The 27,189-nt window shown below is 38.9% G+C and overlaps 1 protein-coding gene and 1 long non-coding RNA gene across 4 annotated transcripts in view; one reads left to right on the top strand and one right to left on the bottom strand.

The window, feature by feature from the left end:
- Nucleotides 1-3,644: 3,644 nt before the first annotated feature.
- Nucleotides 3,645-25,438, bottom strand: LOC139748163 (3-oxoacyl-[acyl-carrier-protein] synthase, mitochondrial). 3 transcript variants are annotated; one of them, XM_071660876.1, is made up of 4 exons: nt 25,174-25,438; nt 23,205-23,473; nt 21,957-22,098; nt 3,645-4,840 (listed from the first exon to the last, which is right to left on the bottom strand). In XM_071660876.1, the coding sequence occupies exons 3-4, from the start codon at nt 22,092-22,094 to the stop codon at nt 3,701-3,703; spliced, it is 1,278 nt and encodes a 425-aa protein (XP_071516977.1). In that variant the 5' UTR covers nt 22,095-22,098; nt 23,205-23,473; nt 25,174-25,438; the 3' UTR covers nt 3,645-3,700. The 3 variants fall into 3 exon arrangements, with proteins under 3 accessions (XP_071516977.1, XP_071516978.1, XP_071516979.1); XM_071660877.1 differs by having other exon boundaries at nt 25,404-25,427; XM_071660878.1 differs by having other exon boundaries at nt 23,205-23,470; nt 25,404-25,425.
- A 184-nt stretch (nt 25,439-25,622) lies between these two features.
- LOC139748279 (uncharacterized) overlaps nt 25,623-27,189 on the top strand; it is a 40,647-nt gene continuing 39,080 nt past the window's right edge. Inside the window, exons 1-2 of the long non-coding RNA XR_011712622.1 lie at nt 25,623-25,676; nt 26,151-26,263. This is a non-coding gene — a long non-coding RNA (uncharacterized lncRNA). The remainder of the gene's footprint in view (nt 25,677-26,150; nt 26,264-27,189) is intronic.

The raw sequence follows: 27,189 nt of genomic DNA, 5'->3' as shown, positions 1-27,189 counted from the left end.
ATCTAAGAACGATTATTGTTTTACTGACACACAATAACCAAATGGATGACTAATATTTGCATACAGGGAAGAGCATAGCTTGCTTTTTAAGCAGACCCATCATCGCTACAGTGAGGGACACCACTGCCGGAACTGAATAATCAGGAGAATACAAAGGCTGTTCCTCCCTGTGAAAGAGAGGCTATCAAGTAAATGTTCCTATCTCTTTCTTAAATTTAGGCATCAAATACGTGTCTCTAATCATTTCACTGTTTATTCTCCGGTCACCAAGTGCAAGAGCAGGAATCGAAAACGAAACATTACATCTAAAAATGGCGAAGGAATTTCTGATAACTTATTATTTGGGCTCTCAGCCTACTGATTTGCCAGGGTCATTAAGGCCAGTAAGATCAAATTGTAAATACATAAAAAAAAAAAAAGCCTGAAGACCCTCAGGTGTTGGGGATAATTCTAAATGCTATACACGCTCTGGCTGCACCGGCTATCATTGCTTAACTTATCCCGTCGCTACTTAAGACAAGACACGGTCAATTAGCTGGTCGAAAGCCGATAATTGCGGTCTCTGACTGTACGCCGAAAACTGCGGTCATTTGATTGGCCGAATGGCTATGATTGCGGTCGTTTCAATGTATGTATGCCGATAATTGCGATCACTTGATTGGCTGAATGTCGATGAAGGCCATCACTTGATTGGTTTAATGGCGATGACTGACATCGCTTGGTTGGCTGTATGCCCATAACTGCAGTCCCTTAATTATCTGAATGCTAATAAATGCGATCACCTCATTTGCTGAATGATGAATACGATCATTTGATTGTGAAACCAGTACCTTATTATCTGTTTCTCGCAATTCATCCCTTAACAGTAAACGGTATTTTTTTTGTATGTTTCTTTGCATAAATATGATTAAACCCGTGAAATTTCCATGGCAACATCTCACTGGACATCACAGCAAAGCTGATTCTCCTTGCATGTTTATCTAAAATCATATTACATAGAGGACAAAATCCCATCATTATCTAACCAGTTTCATTGGGTGGGATCTGTTCCTTCTACAACTGCCTATCAACGTACCCCATTACATGAGGCAAATGACTTATACCATCAGTAGTCAATCATGTTCACACACAAACCTCTGCAGATTTCTTTTAAATACCATATAGTTGTGTTGTGATGATATCTGGCTTAATAGGAAAACAAGCGGTCAGTAGCCAGTGAATCTAATACACACTGCTTAAAACTTAGGTAGAGACTAATCAGCGTTCATTATATGAAATGGGACTGTCAATCATTTATCAACGATTCTAGAGGTAAACATATATGGTTGATAAAGAAACAATGCTGTGGTTTCCATTACTACTGTATACTGTTATCTTGTGAAGTGAAAAGGTGATAGTTTAAAAATGTCTTGTAACATTCCATTTCAACACCAAAAAGATATACTGGAAATGAATCAACACGCATAAAAATTGAATATAATCACGAAGTATTTAACTGTATTGACTGCAGCATCACGAACATCATTAATAATTAATACTGTTTTGACTGCAGCATCACAAACATTAATAATAATCAATCATATTTACTGCAGCTTTTAATCCAATACAAAATCTTCCATAATTAAAAAATCATAAGAAATAAAGATCACATACACTTAAAGTGCTTTCACTTAGAACTCACTGAACACATGAATTCATCTGTAATTTCCACGTATCACCCACATCTAACAATACAATGACGTAATTCCAATCTAGAATTCATTCTATCGCTTCAGTTAACTTTACGATAATCGATGGTAAATGAAATTATCCTTAAGGCACTTTCTTTTGTATCTAAGTCTCCAGTCATAATCATCCCTCATGCAAATCACACACACACAAAAAAAAGGCAAAATAAATGCAGTATTCATGTGCTAAATAGCCTGCAGAGTACTGCACAGTCTAGTAAATAGTGGAGGCATGCAAGCAGCCAGTTCTGGGAAGGAAAACATTAAGAAATATTTACAGAAAGACGAAAAAACAACAATGTAGGACAGGAAAAGTGGGTCATATACAAAGGAGAGATTGAGAGAGTTGATAAGAGATTGCTTTAGATTTAATGTCAGGTGCATTACAAGAATAACAAAAATCAAGGGGGCACAAATATCAAAATAAAGCTGAAATTTAAATTGTTTTTGCAATCTTCCTCTTAAATTGGGGTTGCAAGTGTACATGTGATATTAGCTCGCTAAGACAAAGTATAATGTAACAGGTATCACTAACCTTTCACACAAACACTGCAAACAAAGGCGACTAACTCTATCCAGATGCTGGATTGAACCTACACCTCTTGAGTTAGAGTGCAGAATGCAAAACTTAGTAAAAACCAATTGCACTGCATTACAATACCTGAAAATAAAAGGGACCCTCACATCATATGAATATTAACCTACAGTGTACTGTATTTCTACAATGCCTTTGATATCCAGGAACAATTGCAAAGCAAAAACTTCATTTTCTCACAAAATAATAGCAGTATTATTCTAGTCATCAAAAATATCTGACAGCAAATGTAAATTCAACTGAATCTTGTAAAGCTTGTACATGTTGCTAGCAAATCTCCTGAAGCTTGTGTACACTGTGCAATGTGGCCACTAGTAAACTGAAGCATGTTGAAAACATCCTTTGGATGGCCTACATAGCCCATGAAGTCACTGAATCTATCTATGCATAAAAATGTTTCATACTAAGATTGAGGTCAATTTCCATTGTCTGCATGTAAAGGCATTAAAACAATCAATCCCCTAAAAAATTTGAGGATCTCAGACAAAGACAGTATCACTGAGTATCTCGTACCTTCTTTCCTAAGAGAAACATGAAGTGAACAATCACTTTGTACACTATACAGCTACAGCAGTAAATCTCTATATGCCTGACATGTGAAGTCAAGAGATATATACATAGTCTTACCTGAGGGGGTCTGCTGGTTCTCTAACAATAGCCAAGAAAGTTATCATTCAAGGAATAGGGTTGTCTGTGTGATAATCTGACTCACCATTTCAGAAGTACATTCTCAGGTGTATAGGTCAACCACTTGGAGTGTGCAAACATATATGAAATCCACATGGGAAATGGGTAATTTTGTACATACCAGTAATCTACACTGCTAAAGAGAGTCAATGCTACTTAAATTATGACTAGTGAGATCTTAGATAACAATTCTTTAAGGATAATGGGTACATGATACCCTGACCTCTGAGAGGTCATGTGTTTGGTACAAGTATATCTAACTCTCCCATGGAGTCACTTCACTGTTCACCGAGGAAAAGGTCAATCTGAGTGCAGTCCCTTAAGATACAGTTGACCTCTTCCCAACACACTAATGATTATACTAAAAAGAGAAAATAAAAAAATAGGTAAAAACAAACATGACATTACATGCTGCATCATCTATGCTGAGGATTTAAATACATCAAAGAAGCAAAAAGAATGCTTCATTAGGATTCAGAAAAACTATCACAAACTACTTAAAAAATATAACTAATGTATCAAACAATAAATAAATAGATATTCATAGGTTTATTCATGATACTTACTCACTATAGTGGGGAAAAAAGGATAACAGCCAAGCCTCACTTCTCATATCAGGGACAGAACAATACGAAGTTGGTACAAATCTCTTTATTAACTTTATACACATATTCTACTAAACCCTGATAATCTAATCACAAGACCCTATGCACAAACAAGCATTTGTGCCACCAAATCCAAAAGAATTTGTAAGGGCAATCCTTCTATCTGAAGCATGCAACCAAGCTTTGGCTTCCTGAGGAACAAAATCTAAATCTAAACCTGGTTCAGGATCCTCTAGGTTAGCTGTGGGAGGTATGTAACCAGCATGGCAGGCTAGAACAGTAAAAACAGTCTCCACAGCTCCTGCAGCTCCAAGCAGGTGCCCAGTTGCACCTTTTGTGGATGACACATGGATATTTTGAGCATGATTCTTAAATACAGACTTTATTGCTTGAACCTCAATAGCATCTCCTAATGGTGTAGAGGTTGCATGAGCATTTATGTATTGTATATCCTCAGGCATCACTTGTGCTTCTTCAATGGCTCGTGCCATAGCTCTAACTGCTCCCTTACCATCCTCCCTTGGTGCCGTATAATGGTAAGCATCTCCAGACAATCCGTACCCTAAGATTTCCCCGTAAATGTTTGCTCCACGTCTTCTGGCATGCTCATATTCCTCCAGGATTAACATTCCAGCACCTTCACCCATCACAAATCCTTCACGCTGGAGATCAAAAGGTCGTGAAGCTCTTTCTGGACAATCGTTGAACCTGGTGGCTAGTGCTCTGAGTCGACAAAAGCCTGCAATACCTAAGGGATGTATACTGGCCTCTGTACCTCCACAAACCATTACATCTGCATCACCATGCTTGATAAATCGGAAGGCATCCCCAACAGCATGAGCTCCTGTGGCACAGGCTGTTGAGACACTATGGTTAGGGCCTTGAAAAGTATATTTCATGCTAATTTGTCCAGCTGCCATATTGGCCAGAATCCTGGGAACAAAATAAGGGCTAACTTTACTATACTTCTGCTGGAGGCATTGACCAGTGGCTAATACATCATCCAAGTCCACCATTCCTGTACCCACAGCTACCCCTGTCTGCTCCCTTTCTTTTGAGTCATCTGGCTTCCACTTTGCATCCTCTATGGCCTCCTGAGCTGCCACCAATGCATATGAGACTGCATGAGTCATGGTACGCATTTCACTTGAATTAAAATATGATGATATGTCTAGTTCTCCTTCTCCATCTCCTCGCGGAACAGTGGCAGCTATGCGACATGGCATCTGAAAGATAAAGAACCTTACGGCATTCTCTGTAATTCAAAATGATAATAATCTAAAGACATACTGTCAGTCAAAACAATTCTAAGATAACCCTTTTAAACAGAAAAACTAAAATACAGTGACTTTTAGTTGAATGTCAGTAACCAGGACACCAAAAGTAACTGTTTTGTAATGGTAGCCTTCAAAGCCCAAGCCAGTGATTAAGAACTGATAATCAGTGCAAATCACAATAACCATGTAAAAAAAAAGAGAGAAAAAAAAAGACAGCTACTGGTGGCATAAATTACCACAGTTGCATTTTGGAGGAAATATAAACTAAAAATACTAAAGAATATTGGTGGCCAGAACTGATAAGGGATCCTTGTCTGAGTGTTGAGGACTACTAAAGATAACTCCCATTACCAAAAGCTGATGGACAGGATACCTCAAGAGAGTCATCTACAAGTGAAGGCAGGGACAATCAAAGACAATGCTATTACTGACCTAGACACCCTATGATATACTCTCAGCTAAGTACCAGTGATCTGAACAAAGCAATATATGAATGAGCTGTTACACTGAAGGGCCTTACATGAATATACTAGGCACCTGCATTACCAAATATCCCTTCAAGAGTTAAATGTGAAATAATTAACGGCATAACCAATTTTGCAATATTTATAATACTTAGAAAAGCAAATGGATTTGTATGTAGCATTTATGGATCTGGAGAAGGCATATGATAGAGTTGATAGAGATGCTCTGTGGAAGGTATTAAGAATATATGGTGTGGGAGGCAAATTGTTAGAAGCAGTGAAAAGTTTTTATCGAGGATGTAAGGCATGTGTACGTGTAGGAAGAGAGGAAAGTGATTGGTTCTCAGTGAATGTAGGTTTGCGGCAGGGGTGTGTGATGTCTCCATGGTTGTTTAATTTGTTTATGGGTGGGGTTGTTAGGGAGGTAAATGCAAGAGTCCTGGAAAGAGGGGCAAGTATGAAGTCTGTTGGGGATGAGAGAGCTTGGGAAGTGAGTCAGTTGTTGTTCGCTGATGATACAGCGCTGGTGGCTGATTCATGTGAGAAACTGCAGAAGCTGGTGACTGAGTTTGGTAAAGTGTGTGGAAGAAGAAAGTTAAGAGTAAATGTGAATAAGAGCAAGGTTATTAGGTACAGTAGGGGTGAGGGTCAAGTCAATTGGGAGGTGAGTTTGAATGGAGAAAAACTGGAGGAAGTGAAGTGTTTTAGATATCTGGGAGTGGATCTGTCAGCGGATGGAACCATGGAAGCGGAAGTGGATCATAGGGTGGGGGAGGGGGCGAAAATTTTGGGAGCCTTGAAAAATGTGTGGAAGTTGAGAACATTATCTCGGAAAGCAAAAATGGGTATGTTTGAAGGAATAGTGGTTCCAACAATGTTGTATGGTTGCGAGGCGTGGGCTATGGATAGAGATGTGCGCAGGAGGATGGATGTGCTGGAAATGAGATGTCTGAGGACAATGTGTGGTGTGAGGTGGTTTGATCGAGTAAGTAACGTAAGGGTAAGAGAGATGTGTGGAAATAAAAAGAGCGTGGTTGAGAGAGCAGAAGAGGGTGTTTTGAAATGGTTTGGGCACATGGAGAGAATGAGTGAGGAAAGATTGACCAAGAGGATATATGTGTCAGAGGTGGAGGGAACGAGGAGAAGAGGGAGACCAAATTGGAGGTGGAAAGATGGAGTGAAAAAGATTTTGTGTGATCGGGGCCTGAACATGCAGGAGGGTGAAAGGAGGGCAAGGAATAGAGTGAATTGGAGCAATGTGGTATACAGGGGTTGACGTGCTGTCAGTGGATTGAATCAAGGCATGTGAAGCGTCTGGGGTAAACCATGGAAAGCTGTGTAGGTATGTATATTTGCGTGTGTGGACGTATGTACATGTGTATGGGGGGGGGGTTGGGCCATTTCTTTCGTCTGTTTCCTTGCGCTACCTCGCAAACGCGGGAGACAGCGATAAAAAAAAAAAAAAAAAAAAAAAAAATCTTTGCTTGATAATATGTAATAAATTTGAATTTCCTTTCATTCAGCACTCTATGTTATAACACTTGAAAAACTTATATTTCCTAATCAATATACAAATCTTGGCAACTATGTGCCAAAAAGCCTAATGAGTGTCACATCCACAGGGGTACTTATGGTGTAAGGAAGAAGTTTCCAACATGTACTGTCTTGAGTTAAGATGCTAACAAGAATGTATCCATTCAAAGACAAACATACACATGCAAGTGACTAAGACACTAAATGTGTAATACATATATGCATTCAAAAATCTCAGCTAGGAGAAAAATTTGAACTATAACCTAAACCTAACAAAACCTAACATTTGTACTCAGCTGTTTATCCAACAAATTCAAAAAACACAGCAAGAAATGTTCACTAAGTATCATATCAAAATTAATCAAATTGTCTAACTTTCCATCTTCCCAATAATATCTAAACAATGCTATACTCTACAAAGCTGGTTCCTTTACACATCAGCAGCTTACATCAATGAGCTGTGCAATTTGCCATCACTCTGACGACTTGAATTTTTTGGGTGGACATTCAGGTTATCATCCAAGGATAGCATGGTTGTGGCCAATGCCTCTTATTCATTTTTCTATTCTTTCCTTCTGTAGTAAAGTACGATGTACAAGCATTAAAATAAAAGACGAGTACCAGAAAAAAATTTCATAACTAAATGATGTGCATACTGAAGTGCTAAAAAGTATGTTTCAGGAACAGGGATGATGCAGTTGTAGAGAGATAATCCCAACATGACTTTTGATGATTAAAGAATATTGTTTATTACACAGAAAGGCCTGTAGGGCCTGGTGTGGATAAGGGGTTGTGGTTTCATTGCATTAAAAATAACAGCTAGAGATGGGACATGAGTGAATAAGGACATTTTGTCTGTTCCTCGTGCTACCTCTCTTACAAGGGAAATGGCAAACAAGTATGTACAGGATGTTGAAGTGGTTTGAATTTCAGTTATTTGGGTGTTAGAATGATAACAATATGTGACAGGCACTGGGACCTTACCATGTACTTAGAACAGTGGTTTGCTTGTCTGCAAAGTATCCAAAGTAAATTAATGAAGTATATGGGAGGGTATTGATTGAGAGGGTGAAGGCATGTACAGAGCATCAGATTGGGGAAGAGCAGTGTGGTTTCAGAAGTGGTAGAGGATGTGTGGATCAGGTGTTTGCTTTGAAGAATGTATGTGAGAAATACTTAGAAAAGCAAATGGATTTGTATGTAGCATTTATGGATCTGGAGAAGGCATATGATAGAGTTGATAGAGATGCTCTGTGGAAGGTATTAAGAATATATGGTGTGGGAGGCAAGTTATTAGAAGCAGTGAAAAGTTTTTATCGAGGATGTAAGGCATGTGTACGTGTAGGAAGAGAGGAAAGTGATTGGTTCTCAGTGAATGTAGGTTTGCGGCAGGGGTGTGTGATGTCTCCATGGTTGTTTAATTTGTTTATGGATGGGGTTGTTAGGGAGGTGAATGCAAGAGTTTTGGAAAGAGGGGCAAGTATGAAGTCTGTTGGGGATGAGAGAGCTTGGGAAGTGAGTCAGTTGTTGTTCGCTGATGATACAGCGCTGGTGGCTGATTCATGTGAGAAACTGCAGAAGCTGGTGACTGAGTTTGGTAAAGTGTGTGAAAGAAGAAAGTTAAGAGTAAATGTGAATAAGAGCAAGGTTATTAGGTACAGTAGGGTTGAGGGTCAAGTCAATTGGGAGGTGAGTTTGAATGGAGAAAAACTGGAGGAAGTGAAGTGTTTTAGATATCTGGGAGTGGATCTGGCAGCGGATGGAACCATGGAAGCGGAAGTGGATCATAGGGTGGGGGAGGGGGCGAAAATTCTGGGAGCCTTGAAAAATGTGTGGAAGTCGAGAACATTATCTCGGAAAGCAAAAATGGGTATGTTTGAAGGAATAGTGGTTCCAACAATGTTGTATGGTTGCGAGGCGTGGACTATGGATAGAGTTGTGCGCAGGAGGATGGATGTGCTGGAAATGAGATGTTTGAGGACAATGTGTGGTGTGAGGTGGTTTGATCGAGTAAGTAACGTAAGGGTACGAGAGATGTGTGGAAATAAAAAGAGCGTGGTTGAGAGAGCAGAAGAGGGTGTTTTGAAATGGTTTGGTCACATGGAGAGAATGAGTGAGGAAAGATTGACCAAGAGGATATATGTGTCGGAGGTGGAGGGAACGAGGAGAAGAGGGAGACCAAATTGGAGGTGGAAAGATGGAGAGAAAAAGATTTTGTGTGATCGGGGCCTGAACATGCAGGAGGGTGAAAGGAGGGCAAGGAATAGAGTGAATTGGAGCGATGTGGTATACCGGGGTTGACGTGCTGTCAGTGGATTGAATGAAGGCATGTGAAGCGTCTGGGGTATACCATGGAAAGCTGTGTAGGTATGTATATTTGCGTGTGTGGACGTATGTATATACATGTGTATGGGGGTGGGTTGGGCCATTTCTTTCGTCTGTTTCCTTGCGCTACCTCGCAAACGCGGGAGACAGCGACCAAAAAAAAAAAAAAAAAAAAAAAAATCTTTGCTTGATAATAGAAATAAATTTAAAATTTCCCTTTCATTCAGCACTCTATGTTATAACACTTGAAAAACTTATTTTTCCTAATCAATATAAAAATCTTGGAAAATATGTGCCAAAAAGCCTATGATGTCACACCCAAAAGGGGGTTTTTTGGTGTAAGGAAGAATTTTCCCAAACATGTCTGTTTGAGTTAAGATGCTAACAAGAATGTATCCATTCAAAGACAAAATCACTCAAGTGACTAAGCACTAAAAGTGTAATACATATATCATTCAAAAAACTCAGCTAGGAGAAAAATTTGAACTATAAACCCAAACCCAACAAAACCTAACATTTGACTCAGCGTTTTCCAAAAAATTCAAAAAACACAGCAAGAAATGTTCACTAAGTTCATATCAAAATTTAAAAAAATTGTTAACTTTCCCTCTTCCCAATAATATCTAAAAAAAACTATACTCTACAAAGCTGGGTTTCCTTTTTCCATCAGCAGCTTACATCAATGAGCTGTGCAATTTCCATCACTCTGACGACTTGAATTTTTTGGGGGGACATTTATTTTTCATCCCAAAGGTAGCATGGTTTTTGGCCCAAAGCCTCTTTTCATTTTTCTATTTTTCCTTCTGTAGTAAAGTACATTACAAGCATTAAAATAAAAGACGAGTACCAGAAAAAAATTTTTATAACTAAATGATGTGCATACTGAAATGCTAAAAAGTAGTTTCAGGAACGGGTGATGCGTTGTAAAGATAAACCCAACATGACTTTTGATGATTAAAGAATATTTTTTTTACAAAAAAGGCCTGTAGGGCCCGGTTTTTGGAAAAGGGGTTTTGGTTTCATTGCTTAAAAAAGCAAATGGATTTTTTGTGCATTTTGGATTGGAAAAGGCATATGATAGAGTTGTTAGAGATGCTCTGTGGAAGGTATTAAATATAGGTGTGGGAGGAAAATTTTAAAAGCAGTGAAAAGTTTTTTTGGGATGTAAGGATGTGTAGTGTGGGAAAGGGGGGAAAGTGATTGGTTTAGTGAATGTAGGTTTGCGGCGGGGGTGTGTTTTTGTCTCCATGGTTGTTTAATTTGTTTATGGTGGGGTTGTTAGGGGGGTAATGCAAGAGTTTTGGAAAGAGGGGCAAGTATGAAGTTGTTGGGGTGGGGAGAGCTTGGGGAAGGGTCAGTTGTTGTTCGCTGATGATACAGCGCTGGTGGGATTCATGTGAGAAACTGCAGAAGCTGGTGATGAGTTTGGAAAAAGGGGTTGTGAAAAGAAGAAAGTAAGAGAAATGTAAATAAGAGAAGGGGTTTTAGGTCCAGTAGGGTTGAGGGTCAAGTCAATTGGGAGGTGAGTTTGAATGGAGAAAAACTGGGGGGAAGTGAAGTGTTTTAGATATTGGGAGTGGATCTGGGCAGCGGATGGAACCTGGAAGGGAAATGGGTCATAGGGGGGGGGAGGGGGGAAAAAATTTGGGAGCCTTTAAAAATGTGTGGAAGTGAGAACATTATCTCGGAAAGCAAAAATGGGTATGTTTGAAGGAAAAGTGGGTTTCCCAAAAATGTTGTATGGTTGCGAGGCGTGGGCTATGGGTGAGTGTGGCAGGAGGGTGGATGTGCGGAAATGAGATGTTTTGAGGACAATGTGTGGTGTGAGGTGGTTTGATCGAGTAAGTAAGTAAGGGTAGAGAGATGTGTGGAAAAAAAAAGAGCGTGGTTGAGAGAGCGAAGGGGTGTTTTGAAATGGTTTGGGACATGGAGGAATGGTGAGGGAAATATTTCCTAATCAATATAAAAATTCTTGGCAACTATGTCCCAAAAAAGGCCAAAATGAGGGGTCACCCCACAGGGGGTACTTAGGGTTGTGGGGAAGAAGTTTCCAACAGGGACTGTTTTGGGGGTTAAAGATGCTAAAAAGGAATGTACCTTTCCCCCAAAAAAAAAATTTTTTCCCACATGAAAGTGACTAAGCCCACTAAATGGGGTAAAAACATATATGCATTAAAAAATCTCAGCTAGGAGAAAATTTTGAACTAAAACCTAAACCTAAAAAAAACCTAACATTTGTACTCGCTGTTTTCCAACAAATTCAAAAAAACAGCAAGAAATTTTCCCCTAATTTATCATAAAAATTTTTAATCAAATTGTCTAATTTTCCATCTTCCCAAAAATTATCTAAACAATGCTATACTCTACAAAGCTGGTTCCTTTACACATCAGCAGCTTACATCAATGAGCTGTGCAATTTGCCATCACTCTGACGACTTGAATTTTTTGGGTGGACATTCAGGTTATCATCCAAGGATAGCATGGTTGTGGCCAATGCCTCTTATTCATTTTTCTATTCTTTCCTTCTGTAGTAAAGTACGATGTACAAGCATTAAAATAAAAGACGAGTACCAGAAAAAAATTTCATAACTAAATGATGTGCATACTGAAGTGCTAAAAAGTATGTTTCAGGAACAGGGATGATGCAGTTGTAGAGAGATAATCCCAACATGACTTTTGATGATTAAAGAATATTGTTTATTACACAGAAAGGCCTGTAGGGCCTGGTGTGGATAAGGGGTTGTGGTTTCATTGCATTAAAAATAACAGCTAGAGATGGGACATGAGTGAATAAGGACATTTTGTCTGTTCCTCGTGCTACCTCTCTTACAAGGGAAATGGCAAACAAGTATGTACAGGATGTTGAAGTGGTTTGAATTTCAGTTATTTGGGTGTTAGAATGATAACAATATGTGACAGGCACTGGGACCTTACCATGTACTTAGAACAGTGGTTTGCTTGTCTGCAAAGTATCCAAAGTAAATTAATGAAGTATATGGGAGGGTATTGATTGAGAGGGTGAAGGCATGTACAGAGCATCAGATTGGGGAAGAGCAGTGTGGTTTCAGAAGTGGTAGAGGATGTGTGGATCAGGTGTTTGCTTTGAAGAATGTATGTGAGAAATACTTAGAAAAGCAAATGGATTTGTATGTAGCATTTATGGATCTGGAGAAGGCATATGATAGAGTTGATAGAGATGCTCTGTGGAAGGTATTAAGAATATATGGTGTGGGAGGCAAGTTATTAGAAGCAGTGAAAAGTTTTTATCGAGGATGTAAGGCATGTGTACGTGTAGGAAGAGAGGAAAGTGATTGGTTCTCAGTGAATGTAGGTTTGCGGCAGGGGTGTGTGATGTCTCCATGGTTGTTTAATTTGTTTATGGATGGGGTTGTTAGGGAGGTGAATGCAAGAGTTTTGGAAAGAGGGGCAAGTATGAAGTCTGTTGGGGATGAGAGAGCTTGGGAAGTGAGTCAGTTGTTGTTCGCTGATGATACAGCGCTGGTGGCTGATTCATGTGAGAAACTGCAGAAGCTGGTGACTGAGTTTGGTAAAGTGTGTGAAAGAAGAAAGTTAAGAGTAAATGTGAATAAGAGCAAGGTTATTAGGTACAGTAGGGTTGAGGGTCAAGTCAATTGGGAGGTGAGTTTGAATGGAGAAAAACTGGAGGAAGTGAAGTGTTTTAGATATCTGGGAGTGGATCTGGCAGCGGATGGAACCATGGAAGCGGAAGTGGATCATAGGGTGGGGGAGGGGGCGAAAATTCTGGGAGCCTTGAAAAATGTGTGGAAGTCGAGAACATTATCTCGGAAAGCAAAAATGGGTATGTTTGAAGGAATAGTGGTTCCAACAATGTTGTATGGTTGCGAGGCGTGGACTATGGATAGAGTTGTGCGCAGGAGGATGGATGTGCTGGAAATGAGATGTTTGAGGACAATGTGTGGTGTGAGGTGGTTTGATCGAGTAAGTAACGTAAGGGTACGAGAGATGTGTGGAAATAAAAAGAGCGTGGTTGAGAGAGCAGAAGAGGGTGTTTTGAAATGGTTTGGTCACATGGAGAGAATGAGTGAGGAAAGATTGACCAAGAGGATATATGTGTCGGAGGTGGAGGGAACGAGGAGAAGAGGGAGACCAAATTGGAGGTGGAAAGATGGAGAGAAAAAGATTTTGTGTGATCGGGGCCTGAACATGCAGGAGGGTGAAAGGAGGGCAAGGAATAGAGTGAATTGGAGCGATGTGGTATACCGGGGTTGACGTGCTGTCAGTGGATTGAATGAAGGCATGTGAAGCGTCTGGGGTATACCATGGAAAGCTGTGTAGGTATGTATATTTGCGTGTGTGGACGTATGTATATACATGTGTATGGGGGTGGGTTGGGCCATTTCTTTCGTCTGTTTCCTTGCGCTACCTCGCAAACGCGGGAGACAGCGACCAAAAAAAAAAAAAAAAAAAAAAAAAAAAAAAAAAATAAATAAAAAAAATAAACTTGTGGTAGCAAGTACATGCTTTAAGTTTACTGAGGTTTGACATACAACCTAACTTTGTCAACAGGTTTCCAAGACTGTTCTTGAAGAAGTCTTCATAAATGACTCTAAAAAAGAGGTCAAGATGTTTCTGTAAAAAACACGGCACGCAACCAATTTTCTATGACAAATCAAATGTGTAGGGGAGCTCCTTCCATAACTGTATCATCTCTATTTTTGTCTCCATAAAGTTCTATCATCTGATATCCTCCAATAATTATAGTTTTTTACATATAATTCACTGATACAGCATGGTTCACATCTGGAATTTCTAGATCAGCATTTAGTGTAAACTAAAAACACTGCGGATAAATAGAAGTAAGGCATACCTGACATGGCAGGCTGTGGTGATTATCAAGCCTGTAGGCCACAGCTACAAACAGAACTAAAGTAACTCAAAGAGGCTCATTTTGCCAAGAGCAGCCAGGGTGATTTACGGTACCCTCTTTCATCTAGTGCAGGTGCAAATGACAATCCAAGGTAATCACTATGATGTAATCAATAATTTAGCCTCATACATCACTCAATCACCATTTATTATTTCTGAACTAGTTACCATTGTCCTTTGTTAATGCCATTTCTTCAGACTATGGAAAAGAAAAGCATGAAAAGATTGAACACCATTTACATAGAAGAATTAACCAAAAAAACAAAAAGAAAAGTTCCTAGCAAATGAACCTTGAGCATTAATATATTCTTTTTGACAAAATACCTCTCTTTTGGCAGAACTTCCACAGACAACCAAGTACCACTGATCTATCTCCAAAAGAATATTCTTTTTTCAGTTACTTTCTTAAAGATATAGTAATTACTGACAAATTCTAGTAAATCTTATACTACTAAAATTGTTCTTAGAAGAATGGTGAAAGAAGTGCTTAGAAAATATGACATTCATAAGTAAATATAAATACCTCACCCTACCTTTCTGTGAGGTGATGGAATTGATTCCTTTTAAGTTTTATCAAAAAATTACTACATGTCCTATGCTCCCAAAAAAATCTGAATGACAGGCTCCAATTTACCATATGCATGAGTTTCGATTTGTCAGACCACAATAAGGGCATACTATTTTTCTGGTCCACCAGTCCAAGATGGATTAAAAAGCATGCAATTGTAAATATTACAAATAAACATGTTATAGAGAGATATATGAGAAAATTATCGATTCTCTCCATCCTTATCATACGGGAAGTGGTAGAGGATGTGTGGATCAGGTGTTTGCTTTGAAGAATGTATGTGAGAAATACTCAGAAAAGCAAATGGATTTGTATGTAGCATTAATGGATCTGGAGAAGGCATATGATAGAGTTGATAGAGATGCTCTGTGGAAGGTACCAAGAATATATGGTGTGGGAGGCAAGTTGTTAGAAGCAGTGAAAAGTTTTTATCGAGGATGTAAGGCATGTGTACGTGTAGGAAGAGAGGGAAGTGATTGGTTCTCAGTGAATGTAGGTTTGCGGCAGGGGTGTGTGATGTCTCCATGGTTGTTCAATTTGTTTATGGATGGGGTTGTTAGGGAGGTGAATGCAAGAGTTTTGGAAAGAGGGGCAAGTATGCAGTCTGTTGTGGATGAGAAAGCTTGGGAAGTGAGTCAGTTGTTCTCTGATGATACAGCACTGGTGGCTGATTCATGTGAGAAACTGCAGAAGCTGGTGACTGAGTTTGGTAAAGTGTGTGAAAGAAGAAAGTTAAGAGTAAATGTGAATAAGAGCAAGGTTATTAGGTACAGTAGGGTTGAGGGTCAAGTCAATTGGGAGGTAAGTTTGAATGGAGAAAAACTGGAGGAAGTAAAGTGTTTTAGATATCTGGGAGTGGATCTGGCAGTGGATGGAGCCATGGAAGCAGAAGTGAATCATAGGGTGGGGGAGGGGGCAAAAATTCTGGGAGCCTTGAAGAATGTTTGGAAGTTGAGAACATTATCTCCGAAAGCAAAAATGGGGATGTTTGAAGGAATAGGGGTTCCAACAATGTTGTATGGTTGCGCAGCGTGGGCTATGGATAGAGTTGTGTGCAGGAGGGTGGATGTGCTGGAAATGAGATGTTTGAGGACAATATGTGCTGTGAGGTGGTTTGATCAACTAAGTAATGTAAGGGTAAGAGAGATGTGTGGAAATAAAAAGAGTGTGGTTGAGAAGAAGAGGGTGTTTTGAAATGGTTTGGTCACATGGAGAGAATGAGTGAGGAAAGATTGACCAAGAGGATATATATGTCAGAGGTGGAGGGAACGAGGAGAAGAGGGAGACCAAATTGGAGGTGGAAAGATGGAGAGAAAAAGATTTTGTGTGATCGGGGCCTGAACATGCAGGAGGGTGAAAGGAGGGCAAGGAATAGAGTGAATTGGAGCGATGTGGTATACCGGGGTTGACGTGCTGTCAGTGGATTGAATGAAGGCATGTGAAGCGTCTGGGGTATACCATGGAAAGCTGTGTAGGTATGTATATTTGCGTGTGTGGACGTATGTATATACATGTGTATGGGGGTGGGTTGGGCCATTTCTTTCGTCTGTTTCCTTGCGCTACCTCGCAAACGCGGGAGACAGCGACCAAAAAAAAAAAAAAAAAAAAAAAAAAAAAAAAAATAAATAAATAAAAAAAATAAACTTGTGGTAGCAAGTACATGCTTTAAGTTTACTGAGGTTTGACATACAACCTAACTTTGTCAACAGGTTTCCAAGACTGTTCTTGAAGAAGTCTTCATAAATGACTCTAAAAAAGAGGTCAAGATGTTTCTGTAAAAAACACGGCACGCAACCAATTTTCTATGACAAATCAAATGTGTAGGGGAGCTCCTTCCATAACTGTATCATCTCTATTTTTGTCTCCATAAAGTTCTATCATCTGATATCCTCCAATAATTATAGTTTTTTACATATAATTCACTGATACAGCATGGTTCACATCTGGAATTTCTAGATCAGCATTTAGTGTAAACTAAAAACACTGCGGATAAATAGAAGTAAGGCATACCTGACATGGCAGGCTGTGGTGATTATCAAGCCTGTAGGCCACAGCTACAAACAGAACTAAAGTAACTCAAAGAGGCTCATTTTGCCAAGAGCAGCCAGGGTGATTTACGGTACCCTCTTTCATCTAGTGCAGGTGCAAATGACAATCCAAGGTAATCACTATGATGTAATCAATAATTTAGCCTCATACATCACTCAATCACCATTTATTATTTCTGAACTAGTTACCATTGTCCTTTGTTAATGCCATTTCTTCAGACTATGGAAAAGAAAAGCATGAAAAGATTGAACACCATTTACATAGAAGAATTAACCAAAAAAACAAAAAGAAAAGTTCCTAGCAAATGAACCTTGAGCATTAATATATTCTTTTTGACAAAATACCTCTCTTTTGGCAGAACTTCCACAGACAACCAAGTACCACTGATCTATCTCCAAAAGAATATTCTTTTTTCAGTTACTTTCTTAAAGATATAGTAATTACTGACAAATTCTAGTAAATCTTATACTACTAAAATTGTTCTTAGAAGAATGGTGAAAGAAGTGCTTAGAAAATATGACATTCATAAGTAAATATAAATACCTCACCCTACCTTTCTGTGAGGTGATGGAATTGATTCCTTTTAAGTTTTATCAAAAAATTACTACATGTCCTATGCTCCCAAAAAAATCTGAATGACAGGCTCCAATTTACCATATGCATGAGTTTCGATTTGTCAGACCACAATAAGGGCATACTATTTTTCTGGTCCACCAGTCCAAGATGGATTAAAAAGCATGCAATTGTAAATATTACAAATAAACATGTTATAGAGAGATATATGAGAAAATTATCGATTCTCTCCATCCTTATCATACGGGAAGTGGTAGAGGATGTGTGGATCAGGTGTTTGCTTTGAAGAATGTATGTGAGAAATACTCAGAAAAGCAAATGGATTTGTATGTAGCATTAATGGATCTGGAGAAGGCATATGATAGAGTTGATAGAGATGCTCTGTGGAAGGTACCAAGAATATATGGTGTGGGAGGCAAGTTGTTAGAAGCAGTGAAAAGTTTTTATCGAGGATGTAAGGCATGTGTACGTGTAGGAAGAGAGGGAAGTGATTGGTTCTCAGTGAATGTAGGTTTGCGGCAGGGGTGTGTGATGTCTCCATGGTTGTTCAATTTGTTTATGGATGGGGTTGTTAGGGAGGTGAATGCAAGAGTTTTGGAAAGAGGGGCAAGTATGCAGTCTGTTGTGGATGAGAAAGCTTGGGAAGTGAGTCAGTTGTTCTCTGATGATACAGCACTGGTGGCTGATTCATGTGAGAAACTGCAGAAGCTGGTGACTGAGTTTGGTAAAGTGTGTGAAAGAAGAAAGTTAAGAGTAAATGTGAATAAGAGCAAGGTTATTAGGTACAGTAGGGTTGAGGGTCAAGTCAATTGGGAGGTAAGTTTGAATGTAGAAAAACTGGAGGAAGTAAAGTGTTTTAGATATCTGGGAGTGGATCTGGCAGTGGATGGAGCCATGGAAGCAGAAGTGAATCATAGGGTGGGGGAGGGGGCAAAAATTCTGGGAGCCTTGAAGAATGTTTGGAAGTTGAGAACATTATCTCCGAAAGCAAAAATGGGGATGTTTGAAGGAATAGGGGTTCCAACAATGTTGTATGGTTGCGCGGCGTGGGCTATGGATAGAGTTGTGTGCAGGAGGGTGGATGTGCTGGAAATGAGATGTTTGAGGACAATATGTGCTGTGAGGTGGTTTGATCAACTAAGTAATGTAAGGGTAAGAGAGATGTGTGGAAATAAAAAGAGTGTGGTTGAGAAGAAGAGGGTGTTTTGAAATGGTTTGGTCACATGGAGAGAATGAGTGAGGAAAGATTGACCAAGAGGATATATATGTCAGAGGTGGAGGGAACGAGGAGAAGAGGGAGACCAAATTGGAGGTGGAAAGATGGAGAGAAAAAGATTTTGTGTGATCGGGGCCTGAACATGCAGGAGGGTGAAAGGAGGGCAAGGAATAGAGTGAATTGGAGCGATGTGGTATACCGGGGTTGACGTGCTGTCAGTGGATTGAATGAAGGCATGTGAAGCGTCTGGGGTATACCATGGAAAGCTGTGTAGGTATGTATATTTGCGTGTGTGGACGTATGTATATACATGTGTATGGGGGTGGGTTGGGCCATTTCTTTCGTCTGTTTCCTTGCGCTACCTCGCAAACGCGGGAGACAGCGACCAAAAAAAAAAAAAAAAAAAAAAAAAAAAAATAAATAAATAAAAAAAATAAACTTGTGGTAGCAAGTACATGCTTTAAGTTTACTGAGGTTTGACATACAACCTAACTTTGTCAACAGGTTTCCAAGACTGTTCTTGAAGAAGTCTTCATAAATGACTCTAAAAAAGAGGTCAAGATGTTTCTGTAAAAAACACGGCACGCAACCAATTTTCTATGACAAATCAAATGTGTAGGGGAGCTCCTTCCATAACTGTATCATCTCTATTTTTGTCTCCATAAAGTTCTATCATCTGATATCCTCCAATAATTATAGTTTTTTACATATAATTCACTGATACAGCATGGTTCACATCTGGAATTTCTAGATCAGCATTTAGTGTAAACTAAAAACACTGCGGATAAATAGAAGTAAGGCATACCTGACATGGCAGGCTGTGGTGATTATCAAGCCTGTAGGCCACAGCTACAAACAGAACTAAAGTAACTCAAAGAGGCTCATTTTGCCAAGAGCAGCCAGGGTGATTTACGGTACCCTCTTTCATCTAGTGCAGGTGCAAATGACAATCCAAGGTAATCACTATGATGTAATCAATAATTTAGCCTCATACATCACTCAATCACCATTTATTATTTCTGAACTAGTTACCATTGTCCTTTGTTAATGCCATTTCTTCAGACTATGGAAAAGAAAAGCATGAAAAGATTGAACACCATTTACATAGAAGAATTAACCAAAAAAACAAAAAGAAAAGTTCCTAGCAAATGAACCTTGAGCATTAATATATTCTTTTTGACAAAATACCTCTCTTTTGGCAGAACTTCCACAGACAACCAAGTACCACTGATCTATCTCCAAAAGAATATTCTTTTTTCAGTTACTTTCTTAAAGATATAGTAATTACTGACAAATTCTAGTAAATCTTATACTACTAAAATTGTTCTTAGAAGAATGGTGAAAGAAGTGCTTAGAAAATATGACATTCATAAGTAAATATAAATACCTCACCCTACCTTTCTGTGAGGTGATGGAATTGATTCCTTTTAAGTTTTATCAAAAAATTACTACATGTCCTATGCTCCCAAAAAAATCTGAATGACAGGCTCCAATTTACCATATGCATGAGTTTCGATTTGTCAGACCACAATAAGGGCATACTATTTTTCTGGTCCACCAGTCCAAGATGGATTAAAAAGCATGCAATTGTAAATATTACAAATAAACATGTTATAGAGAGATATATGAGAAAATTATCGATTCTCTCCATCCTTATCATACGGGAAGTGGTAGAGGATGTGTGGATCAGGTGTTTGCTTTGAAGAATGTATGTGAGAAATACTCAGAAAAGCAAATGGATTTGTATGTAGCATTAATGGATCTGGAGAAGGCATATGATAGAGTTGATAGAGATGCTCTGTGGAAGGTACCAAGAATATATGGTGTGGGAGGCAAGTTGTTAGAAGCAGTGAAAAGTTTTTATCGAGGATGTAAGGCATGTGTACGTGTAGGAAGAGAGGGAAGTGATTGGTTCTCAGTGAATGTAGGTTTGCGGCAGGGGTGTGTGATGTCTCCATGGTTGTTCAATTTGTTTATGGATGGGGTTGTTAGGGAGGTGAATGCAAGAGTTTTGGAAAGAGGGGCAAGTATTCAGTCTGTTGTGGATGAGAAAGCTTGGGAAGTGAGTCAGTTGTTCTCTGATGATACAGCACTGGTGGCTGATTCATGTGAGAAACTGCAGAAGCTGGTGACTGAGTTTGGTAAAGTGTGTGAAAGAAGAAAGTTAAGAGTAAATGTGAATAAGAGCAAGGTTATTAGGTACAGTAGGGTTGAGGGTCAAGTCAATTGGGAGGTAAGTTTGAATGGAGAAAAACTGGAGGAAGTAAAGTGTTTTAGATATCTGGGAGTGGATCTGGCAGTGGATGGAGCCATGGAAGCAGAAGTGAATCATAGGGTGGGGGAGGGGGCAAAAATTCTGGGAGCCTTGAAGAATGTTTGGAAGTTGAGAACATTATCTCCGAAAGCAAAAATGGGGATGTTTGAAGGAATAGTGGTTCCAACAATGTTGTATGGTTGCGCGGCGTGGGCTATGGATAGAGTTGTGTGCAGGAGGGTGGATGTGCTGGAAATGAGATGTTTGAGGACAATATGTGCTGTGAGGTGGTTTGATCAACTAAGTAATGTAAGGGTAAGAGAGATGTGTGGAAATAAAAAGAGTGTGGTTGAGAAGAAGAGGGTGTTTTGAAATGGTTTGGTCACATGGAGAGAATGAGTGAGGAAAGATTGACCAAGAGGTGGAGGGAACAAGGAGAAGTGGGAGACCAAATTGGAGGTGGAAAGATGGAGTGAAAAAGATTTTGAGTGATCGGGGCCTGAACATGCAGGAGGGTGAAAGGCGTGCAAGGAACAGAGTGAATTGGAATGATGTGGTATACCGGGGTCGATGTGCTGTCAATGGATTGAACCAGGGCATGTGAAACGTCTGGGGTAAACCATGGAAAGTTGTGTGGGTCCTGGATGTGGAAAGGGAGCTGTGGTTTCGGTGCATTATTACATGACAGCTAGAGAATGAATGTGAACGAATGGGGCCTTTGTTGTCCTTTCCTAGCGCTACCTCGCACACATGAGGGGGGAAGGGGTTGTTATTCCATGTGTGGCGGGGTGGCGATGGGAATAAATAAAGGCAGACAATATGAATTATGTACATGTGTATATATGTATATTTCTGTGTGTGTATATATGTGTACATTGAGATGTATAGGTATGTATATTTGCGTGTGTGGATGTATATGTATATACATGTGTATGTGGGTGGGTTGGGCCATTCTTTCGTCTGTTTCCTTGCGCTAACTCACTAACGCAGGAGACAGCGACAAAGCAAGATAAATATAAATAAATAAATATCTATTTAAGTATAAGCTAAAAGGATATGACACAAGTCAAGGTTTTTTGGTGACTTTAATCCTATCACAGAGACTGTTAGCATCATTTTACTGTACACTAAACTTTCTTAGTTTTATGATATGTACAAAATTCAGAAGGTCTCACCTTAGAGTAACGTGCATCAGTGAGTGCTGTTGTAGCCACCTTACCAGCTGTAATTTCCATCCAAGTGTGCGGCACTCCAACCCCAAGAGGCGTAACTAGACCAAGTCCAGTTACAACTACACGACGTGCATAGCTCATTTTCCTGCAAAATTTATCATTTTTGATTGAACACATGGCAGACAGAGTTTGGATGAACGTGAACAAGGCCTTTTCATCATCTGTTCCTTGCCCTAATTCGCAAACACAAGAAATAAGGAAAGTATCCATCTCTACTGCACCCTATTTTTCACCTATCTGACCTTTGGAAAACAAAGGCTTTGCATCCACACTTCAGAGGTAGAACAAGCTCTCAATCATGCAATGATCTTGTACACTAAACTTGAACTCTTGCTGTGCACCTTTAATTTTTTTCCCTTGCATGCCTTTGTCCTTATCTTTAACTTTACTATCCTTCCTGAAAATCACTTCTAACTTCTAATTCTTTTCTATGAATTTTTTTTTAGAAATCTGTACGGAAAATTATGACAACTTTTTTACATCATGGGTCAAAACTGCATAAGATATGTTATGGTACAAGAAACAGCTGACATACTGTACATCAAGCATCAAGCCAGATGATGCAAATATTTTTTTAATTATTATCTACAGAGTTTTCTGATCATACACATATTCATTACACTATACTGACTATTCCTGGAATTACCTCATAAACACTGGAATAGTGAACAAGTATAAAAGAAGGAAACACTAAAAATTATGGAAAAGCAAATTCATATTTTTAAGGATCTAATTTGCTTCTCATTCAATTGTCTGGCTTAACCATACTATCATAGGTAGAAAAATTATTTTCAACACACTTTACACACTTTCTTGTTGAAAACACAAATTTCTATTGTTACATATTGCTTCTGAGATATTGTAATGTCAGAAGAAATCATAATCATTTACTGAAAAAAAAAGAACTTAAATTCTTTTTTTTATAGAAAAATGACACCTGTGAAATCTGTATGTGCATTGAAATGTGTGAAATAAAGCTTTACATGTACTGAACGAGTTATACTCAAACATTAGCTATTTTCTGACATAATAATTAAGATTTATGGATTTCAACCTGTTAAACAATAACCTAATTTATTCAAAGATAAAATGAGCTCTTAATGGGCCTGAACCAATCAAATTCTAGTTAAACATACTGCATATATCTTAATAAATGAAAACCATACAACCCAACACTATAAAATTTCTTGCCTTTATTTGGAGGGGATACAGATGGTACTGCCCAGAGGCACTGGAAAAACTGTCTCCTGATGTGGGATTATTACTTCAATAGGTCAGTTTCTGGGTAAAGTTCAATAAGACGACCATGAAATTATATGATACATATCTTGCTGTCATACTCCTGAGATGACATATATATATTACAGTACCCTGGAGCTGTGGCGACAACCATGGCAACTGCACCAAACATCCATCAGAGCAAGACTTCTGTCAGTTCTCATGTGATTTTCTTGATTCTGCTGGAAAGTACAAAAATGTGATGAAAGAAACCAAACTTTATATGTATACAATAAGTACATTTTCCCAGATAATGACATTACATCCTCACTTCAACTTTACTTTAATCTCTACTTATAATAATCTAATACCATGACTTTAACCTTAATCTTCACAAATACAGTTTTGGTATCAAAACTATTCAAGTCAGACTGAATGTAACAGGAGCAATACCTTACCCAGACTGAAGTAAAACTTATCTTTACCCATGTCTGATCCACCAAATATTTTTTCACAAAATCTAGACCTTATGAAATCATGAAATAAATGAAAATGGAAAATTACTGATGAGCTCTATCACCTTATAAAATCATGAAATTAATGAAAATGGAAAATTACTGATGAGCTCTATCAATTATTCAATATATTCCCCAAAGACTTACACTGTCAGAAGTTCTTGCAAAAATTATGTTACAGAAAATATCTTTAAAAAGACTGTCATCAGTCTACATGAGCAATCTTCCTGATATTCACCATACCAGTATATAAATTCATAAACAGTACCTTGTCTTCCTACCCCATGATTCCTTACGAAGCGGCACCTACATCACTCACATAGCCAGCTACATACACTGAAGCATTCGATTTTAGTCTACAAAATCAATGGCTATTTGCTGTCAGAATTAGCAATAGCCTAACCCATTGCTCAGTTGGTCAGATGTGTTGACATTCACCAGCAGTTAGCATGAAGCTGAACACTTAGTACTTCTGGTACATTTCAAATGGAATACCTAAAATTAAGATACCATATATTTCGGATGCATTGAGAGGTTAGATAAAAAAGTCCTCCTTGATTCTGTTGATTTTCAATGGGAGTTTCACACATGTTCGTGTTCATTTAAACCTACATTCCCTGACATTCATGACCTTCAGTGCAGTCATCTTATGTAATATTAAAGACTGAAATAAGACATTTCAAATCTCTCTCCACAAATTTTATTCTATTCTCTAAACGCTGTACTACCAATCTGGAGTAAATTCAGCAATAAACTGGTGATCCTGTTAGATTTCCGTCAATTATCCGTACCTGTAGGGCAAAAAAAATCCCAATCATATGGAGCTAGTCTAAACCACTCCTACTAAGTATCAGATATGCATTGATAACATTTTTGTACAATTCCATATTAGAAGAGTTTTGGTGCTAAACTTATACTTTACTTCGCCATGCCCAACAGGAGTCATCTGGGGCTTTCAATCTACCGGCACTTTAAAAATGACAGGGAAATTTTACTAGGGGCTTTCAACATGTTAGCACTTTAAAAGGTCCCGGGAAATGTTGGTTTAAAAAAACATATTAATCGATAAACAGGCGATCATCCATACCTACTCCCCAAGCAACTGGCTTTGATAACTGTAACAGGTTTCTCTTCGGCTCCCCAACCCCGGATAACTCCAGGAAAAAATAAATCCTGAGAAATGGCACAAGGAGAATAAATATAGGCATATCATTCTACCCGACGGTGACGAGATATCCACAGGTAAAATAACCATTTAGTATGAACTTCGTCCCTCAAATTTTACCCACGGCACTTATCGGCATAATATCGTTAAGCCTACCAATGCCAGCAAACTAATAAATACCATACAACTTTCCCTGAAAATCAGCCTATTTCCACCCTTACATTTCAACATATGTCAGATATGGAGAGAGGCGGCAATTTACCTATAAGACATGTGATACCACGGCTGTGGTGGGCGCCATCAGAGATACCCCGGCTCTTGGGCAAATGGTTGTATAATATTAATACTACACATAATGGCAACTCCACCATTTTAAGAACAAAACCAATCACTTCAAGACACATAAATAAAATATGACTGGATGTGTTATTACTGGATTATAACACAAGATATCATAAAAAGATTGGGTAATTTTGTACAGGGAATGTTTACCTCCGTCGACCCAACACAACCCGGTTAAAACTACCTAGAATTAAGCTACCACTGTTGAAAAAATAAAATCGTATGTATTGAGTTAAAATCAATTTTTACATATGATTTATTCATTTTTATATATTAATGATGGATGAGAGATATGAATCTAGCTAAAGAATTATGAATTTGAATTACAACACATAAAGAAATCTCGTTTACATGACCCCATGTTAAGATGCTCCAGGTGAGGATTTACTAAGATTTATACCTGAGATACAACAGATATTTCCAGTAAGTGTTTGAAAACTATATACTAGTCCAGTTTTTTGACGATTATCTAATTCCTTTATTAACTATGGACACCTTGGAATGGACATGGTAGGAAATGGAACCGTGAAAGTGCGTGGGCGTGTGAGGCACAGTAGTGTAGAGGCAGCCAGGGTGTATGGCTGACAGGCATGATGGGCGAGGGTGGGTGTCTTAAGAAATAGGGAGGATGAAATGAGTATTTTTAAGAACTGATGAATATGGGAGAAGATGAGTTAGCAGCTGTTGTGTTCGAGAATTACTTGAAAGCTGTTGTGTTCGAGGATTACTTGAAAGCTGTTGTCTTTCCTTCATAAGAAAAGGATACTAAGTATTACGTACTTATTACAGGGAGATGACTGTGTCAGACATTCACCTGTATGGTACAGAAAGTTAGAATTATATTTTTCCGATGGTTTTTGATGTTTTACGCAATTCTGATTTTCATTTCTTTTGCAGATCATTATACTTTGAGATATCCCACTCAATATCCATGATGATGGGGGGACTCCCAGTGGGTGGGGGATGTCAGGAATACTGGTGGAAATGAGTGGAGAAGTATCTAGCACAAGGTAAAAAGTTGTATGCAGTTTTTATATTATTTTGCTTTGTCGCTGTCTCCCGCGTTAGCGAGGTAGTGCAATGAAACAGATGAAAGAATAGCCCAACCCACCCACAGACACATGTATATACATACACGTCCACACACACACATATACCTATACATCTCAACGTATACATATATATACACACAGACATATACATATATACACTTGTACATAATTCATTGTCTGCCTTTATTCATTCCCATCGCTACCCTGCCACACATGAAATAACAACCCCTTCCCCCCTTATGTACATGAGGTAGCGCAAGGAAAAGACAACAAAGGCCCCATTCATTCACACTCAGTCTCTAGCTGTCATGCAATAATGCACCGAAACCACAGCTCTCTTTCCACATCCAGGCCCCACAAAACTTTCCATGGTTTACCCCAGACGCTTCATATGCCCTGGTTCAATCCATTGACAGCATGTCGACCTCGGTATACCACATCATTCCAATTCACTCTATTCCTTGCATGCCTTTCACCCTCCTGCATGCTCAGGTCCCAATCACACAAGATCTTCTTCACTCCATATTTCCACCTCCAATTTGGTCTCCCACTTCTCCTCGTTCCCTCCACCTCTGACACGTATATTCTCTTGGTCAATCTTTCCTCACTCATTCTCGCCTTGTGACCAAACCATTTCAAAACACCCTCTTCGGCTTTCTCAAACACACTCTTTGTATTACCACACATCACTTTTACCCTATTATTACTTACTTGATCAAACCACCTCACACCATATATTGTCCTCAAACATCTTATTTCCAGCACATCCACCCTCCTCCGCACAACTTTATCCATAGCCCACTCTCCATAACCATATAACATTGTTGGAACCAATATTCCATTAAACATACCTATTTTTGCTTTCCAAGATAATGTTTTCGACT

This window comes from Panulirus ornatus, chromosome 73 (assembly GCF_036320965.1).
Source record: "Panulirus ornatus isolate Po-2019 chromosome 73, ASM3632096v1, whole genome shotgun sequence".
NCBI classification, from domain to species: domain Eukaryota; kingdom Metazoa; phylum Arthropoda; class Malacostraca; order Decapoda; family Palinuridae; genus Panulirus; species Panulirus ornatus.
Note: the sequence above shows the minus strand (reverse complement) of the source record. Positions and strands in the feature narration are given on the sequence as shown.